Genomic DNA, 3,972 nt, shown 5'->3' with positions numbered 1-3,972 from the left:
GCAAAAGAAAAGGACTGATCAGGTACGCGTTCAATGACTGATTAAACAAACAACACCCAATTTACAATCTCTTTGGTTGAGAGAATTTTTCAAACACGAGTGTCAAGACAATCTTATGGGATACCATGCATAGAGGTTTGGTAAGCGTTCATATAGATTCATTTTATATTTATAAAATACCTAAGTTTAAAGCCAGTCCCACCAACCTCCATATTTGACTACTTAAAAAAGAGTCCCTACTCTGTATTCTCCTACCTTGGTTTGAAGGGAGCCCATTGATTTCCCCTAAAACCATTAAACGCCAACAACCTTCCCCGTTCCTAACCCCCTTTATCCTCCAATATATAAATCCATTTTCTCCCTCAACCTTCCAACCAACAGACGCACACTTTCTTTCTCTACTCCTCTCAGGCTCTGGAGTTGCAGAAGACATGGATAAGCTTGTTAACAAGTCCATCTCCTTAGTACTTCTCACAATAATGCTTCTATCATCTACCAAGTTCTTATTCTTCTACTTATCTATCCCTTTCCCTTCAACCTTGATCTCAATTGCTCTCCCTCTCCTCTTCATCATCTCCTTCATCAGCTCAAACAAGAAAGGCAACCTTCCCCCCGGCCCATTCTCCTTCCCAATCTTCGGCCACTGGCTTCAGGTTGGCGATGACCTCAACCACAGGTTCCTTGCCTCCTTGTGCCAGAAGTTTGGCCGCATTTTCTTACTCAAACTGGGCGCCAGGAACTTGGTTGTGGTCTCCGATCAAGAGCTTGCCAGCGAAGTCTTACACACGCAGGGCGTCGAATTCGGATCCCGGCCACGGAACGTCGTCTTCGACATATTCACCGGCAATGGGCAAGACATGGTGTTCACAATCTACGGCGACCACTGGCGGAAGATGCGCCGGATAATGACGCTCCCCTTCTTCACTAACAAAGTCGTCCATCAATACAGTGATATGTGGGAGGACGAGATGGACTTGGTTGTGAAGGATCTGTACAACAACCAGAAGGTTAGAGAAGAAGGAATCGTGATCAGGAGGCGGCTGCAGTTGATGCTCTACAACATTATGTACAGGATGATGTTCGACACCAAGTTTACATCACAGGAGGACCCCTTGTTTATCCAGGCCACCAAGTTTAACTCCGAGAGAAGCCGACTGGCCCAGAGCTTTGACTACAACTATGGAGATTTCATTCCTTTCCTCAGGCCCTTCTTGAGAAGATACCTGAACAAGTGTAGGGAGTTGCAGTCGAAGAGGTTGGCATTTTTCAACAACTATTTCGTGGAGAAGAGAAGGTAATTTGGATTAATTACTTGATATATATCTCTGAATCTGAAGACCCAATTAATTCTTTTAGGCTTGAGTTTCCCATTTGTTGTTCTCACTTCTCATTATCTTATTTTCTTCTGCTCATTTTTAATTTTCTTGCAGGGAAATAATGGCTGCCAATGGAGACAAGCATACGATAAGCTGTGCAATTGATTACATAATAGATGCCCAGATGAAGGGAGAAATAAGCGAAGATAATGTGCTTTACATCGTGGAGAACATCAATGTCGCTGGTGAGTGGGGTTCTACCTATTCCTCTTCAAAAGTTTCAATTAAGGCTGCGAAGTTTGTCTGCATCTGCATAATTTTGCAGAGAGCAGAAACAAAATTTCATGGACCCACCCACAGCCCCTCTCCATCAATTCTGTAGGGAATATATCTTTTGAATGTACAAATACTCCAGAAACAAACCATGTGGGTTCATGGTCAAATGGGTGTCTTCATCAATCATCACCGTTCGTAGGGAACAAATTGTGGGCCCATGCGTTTTCGGATTTCTTCTTGATGGTGATGATGGAGATGAACCCAAATCAGAAGTTCTGAACCCTCTGGCTCTGTTGATGAGTATTCTGGGTCATAACTCATAAAGGCCTAGACGACTCAATGTTCTATCAAGTGTCAGCTCAATTTGGTACTTTCGTGAAGCTCTCTTTTCCACCAACTTAACTACTTTTTTGATGGAAACTTTTTTGGCAGCCATAGAGACAACCCTGTGGTCAATGGAGTGGGCCATTGCTGAGCTGGTTAACCATCCAACCGTCCAGCACAAGATCCGAGAAGAAATCGCCACCGTCCTTAAGGGAGCTCCAATCACAGAATCTAACCTAAACCAACTACCTTACCTACAAGCCACAGTGAAGGAGACGCTGAGGTTGCACACCCCAATTCCCTTGCTAGTACCGCACATGAACCTGGAAGAGGCCAAGCTGGGTGGTTACACCATCCCCAAGGAAACAAAGGTGGTCGTGAATGCTTGGTGGCTCGCCAACAACCCGGCATGGTGGAAGAACCCAGAAGAATTCCGGCCGGAGAGGTTCCTGGAGGAGGAAGGAGGCATTGATGCAGTGGCCACCGGCAAGGTGGATTTCAGATACTTGCCCTTCGGCGTTGGCCGGCGTAGCTGCCCCGGCATCATACTTGCACTGCCAATCCTTGGGCTGGTGATTGCGAAATTGGTTACCAACTTTGAGCTCAAGACTCCAAAGGGGGTGAAGGCCATCGACGTGAGTGAGAAAGGAGGACAGTTCAGTCTGCACATTGCCAACCACTCGACAATCGCTTTCCAGCCAGTCGAGGCCTGATATCTGCTCCCAAGTTAGGCGGAAAGGTTATAGACAATGAAATTATTCACCTTGGTTTGTTGGTGCATTCGATTGCTTCAAAATAATGTATCTTTCTTTCTTTCTTTTTCTTTTTAATTTTCTAAACATTGTAATGTACTTGATCAACAAGGGATCTTGCTTATTGTCTGCACAAAAAGAATCTTGTTTGTCCATTAGTTTTAGGAAACTGTTATGGCCTACGCAAAGAGTACTATCATAAATTCATCTAGAATTTGAACACCCAACTCACTAACCCGATTATGGTCAAGCCAAATCTGGTTCGATATTACTAGTTGGGGTCGAGTTGAGTCACCCATTTGTATGCCCGGTCCATTGCCATCTATATTATGTCAACTGTTATTCTTGCTTACTAGCATTCCTCTTCTATTAATGGAGAAGTAGATTAATAAAATGGAGCACATCACTGTGAGGAAAAGGCATGTTTGGGCTAGTAATCGCTGTCAAACCAGTTCGATAGTGGTTTGTTTGTTTCCTGTCATCGACAGCTCCAACCTCCAGACCACCCAAATGGAGAATGAGAAGGAAAAACTCAAAACGAGTAAAGTAGTCTATATTGGGCTTGCTATGTTAGAGTTGGAATCCACTTGGGCCCAACCCAGGAATTCAGGATAAGGAAATGAGCATGATCCTATGTGCTGGGCCTGAAGCAAGTCCAAATAACTTAAATAAAGCTTTGGGTGGCATCAAGTAGCTTGGAAAGTGAAGCGAGAAAAACATAGAGAGCTGCAGTCTTTTAGACCCCGTTCATTTTTCGGTAAATGACTAAGTTTTTCTTAGAAAACACATACTTTTCAAGTAAATTATTATTATTATTATTATTATTATTATTATTATTATTATTATTCTGAATAAACAAATACTCTCATGTGCATATGTTCTGAATATATTTTGATTCCTCGGACATAAAGCACGTCACTTACACCTTTGGCACTTGGTTTATTTCCATTTTGGTAGTGAGGATGTATGAACGAAGGCCGAGGTTGGGCTTAAAATTTAAAATATAGCCCAGTTACGGCCTCATAATAATCTATAAATCCCAGGCTCTGCCCAAACCCGGTCCCTCGTACTGGGCCTGGCGCATTAACGACCATTTCCAGATCATTACTCGAAGCGTTATTATTTGTGCTTCTGTTAAATTCCACCGGATTGGTTCACACTTTGATGAATTTATATTATCTTACACTTCTGTTCAATTCGAATTCAACCTGATTTGAATTTATATTATCTCACTTCCAAAAATGCACTTAACGCGCACTCAATGCAAGGGGCCATAGAAAATATTATTTTTGTCCCAACTTTAT

General features: G+C 42.9%; 1 protein-coding gene across 1 annotated transcript; it reads left to right on the top strand.

The window, feature by feature from the left end:
- The first annotated feature begins 360 nt into the window (after window positions 1-360).
- LOC148844300 (cytochrome P450 CYP73A100-like) lies at window positions 361-2,807 on the top strand. Its single transcript, XM_088956813.1, has 3 exons — window positions 361-1,294; window positions 1,431-1,561; window positions 2,025-2,807. Exons 1-3 carry the CDS (start codon window positions 432-434, stop codon window positions 2,627-2,629), a joined length of 1,599 nt encoding a protein of 532 aa, XP_088812939.1. The 5' UTR covers window positions 361-431; the 3' UTR covers window positions 2,630-2,807.
- The last annotated feature ends 1,165 nt before the right edge of the window (window positions 2,808-3,972 follow it).

This window comes from Nelumbo lutea, chromosome 8, assembly GCF_056320005.1.
Source record: "Nelumbo lutea isolate HS-2025 chromosome 8, American lotus-T2T, whole genome shotgun sequence".
NCBI classification, from domain to species: Eukaryota; Viridiplantae; Streptophyta; class Magnoliopsida; order Proteales; family Nelumbonaceae; genus Nelumbo; species Nelumbo lutea.
This window is presented reverse-complemented; position numbering and strand designations above follow the sequence as displayed.

Bases quoted from the DNA above. Each gene is read 5' to 3' on its own strand.
- LOC148844300 (XM_088956813.1), top strand. From the start codon at position 432: ATGGATAAGCTTGTTAACAAGTCCATCTCCTTAGTACTTCTCACAATA. The intron at 1,295-1,430 runs GTAATTTGGATT...ATTTTCTTGCAG, and splicing joins TATTTCGTGGAGAAGAGAAG to GGAAATAATGGCTGCCAATG. The intron at 1,562-2,024 runs GTGAGTGGGGTT...CTTTTTTGGCAG, and splicing joins GGAGAACATCAATGTCGCTG to CCATAGAGACAACCCTGTGG.